General features: G+C 72.1%; 1 protein-coding gene across 1 annotated transcript in view; it reads left to right on the forward strand.

Annotated features, from left to right (window-relative positions):
* The window catches only part of PTGDR (prostaglandin D2 receptor), a gene marked incomplete in the record, with an annotated part of 3,183 nt that continues 2,300 nt past the window's right edge, over positions 356-1,238 (forward strand). The window contains 1 exon segment of the mRNA XM_021402936.1: positions 356-1,238. Within this exon segment, the coding sequence (XP_021258611.1) occupies positions 427-1,238 (812 nt within the window).

Raw genomic sequence — 1,238 nt, forward strand, 5'->3', positions numbered from 1 at the left:
TCTACCCCATAAACCACCGGGGACTCATCTCTGCCCCCTTACCAACAGCCCCCCTAGGATGCAGCCCATGTCCTTTACCCCATAACCCCTCCAGGAGCTCAGCGCTGACCCCCCTCACCCTATAACCCCCGGGCCTCATCTTTCCCCCTCCTACCTACAGCTCCCCTAGGACTCAGCCCCAGCCCTCCACCCCGCACCCCCAAGAGCTCAGCCCTACGTCCTCCCCAGCAGCGGGACTCGGCGACCCTCCCGCCTCCCCCAAAGCTCGGGATCCTCCACCTTAGCTCCGGTCCCCACCCTCACCCCCCGTCCTCCGCCGGGTCCCCCCTCCCCCCGGCCGTGGGCAGGCAGTGCCCGCCCCGCTCGCCGTCCCCTCCCGCCGCTCCTCCCGGGGCGTTCCGCGCGGCGGTGCCGCACAGCGGGCGGATGGCGGCCGATGGGTACCGCTGCCGGGAGAGCCGCTTCATCGCCAGCGGGCAGTCGGTGGTGCCCAGCTCGGCCCTGTTCGCCGCCGGCCTGCTGGGCAACGTGCTGGCTTTACTCCTCTTGGGGCAGCACCGACGGCGCTCCCGCTCCGCCGCCGGCCGCGCTCCGCGGGTCTCCGCTTTCTACGTGCTGGTGAGCGGGCTGGCGGTCACCGACCTGCTGGGCAAGTGCCTGCTCAGCCCCATCGTGCTGGCCGCCTACGCCTACAACCGCAGCCTGAGCGAGCTGGGCGCGGGCGGCCGCGGGGACGGCGAGCCGGGAGCGCTGTGCCAGCTCTTCGCCTTCCTGATGGCGTTCTTCGGGCTGGCCCCCACCCTGCTGCTGCTGGCCATGGCCACCGAGTGCTGGCTGTCGCTGGGCCACCCGTACTTCTACCGGCGGCACGTCACCCGGCGAAGGGGAGCGATGCTGTGCGCGCTGGGGGCGACGCTGTGCGCGCTGTTCTGCGCGCTGCCGCTGCTCGGCTTCGGCGCTCCCATGCAGTACTGCCCCGGGACGTGGTGCTTCATCCGCATGGCGGGCGGCGGGCCGAGGCAGCTCGGTTTCCCCGTGCTGTACGCCAGCGTGCTGGGCGTGCTGGTGCTGGCCATCGCGACGTGCAACGTGTGCAGCATGCGGCAGCTGTACGGCATGGCCCGCAGGCAGCCCCGGCGCGGAGCGCAGCCCCCCGGCCCGGCCGCGCCGCGCATGGAGGAGCTCGACCACCTGGTGCTGCTGGGGCTCATGACCGCGCTCTTCACCATCTGCTCGCT

The sequence above is a fragment of the Numida meleagris genome, chromosome 6 (genome assembly GCF_002078875.1).
Source record: "Numida meleagris isolate 19003 breed g44 Domestic line chromosome 6, NumMel1.0, whole genome shotgun sequence".
NCBI classification, from domain to species: domain Eukaryota; kingdom Metazoa; phylum Chordata; class Aves; order Galliformes; family Numididae; genus Numida; species Numida meleagris.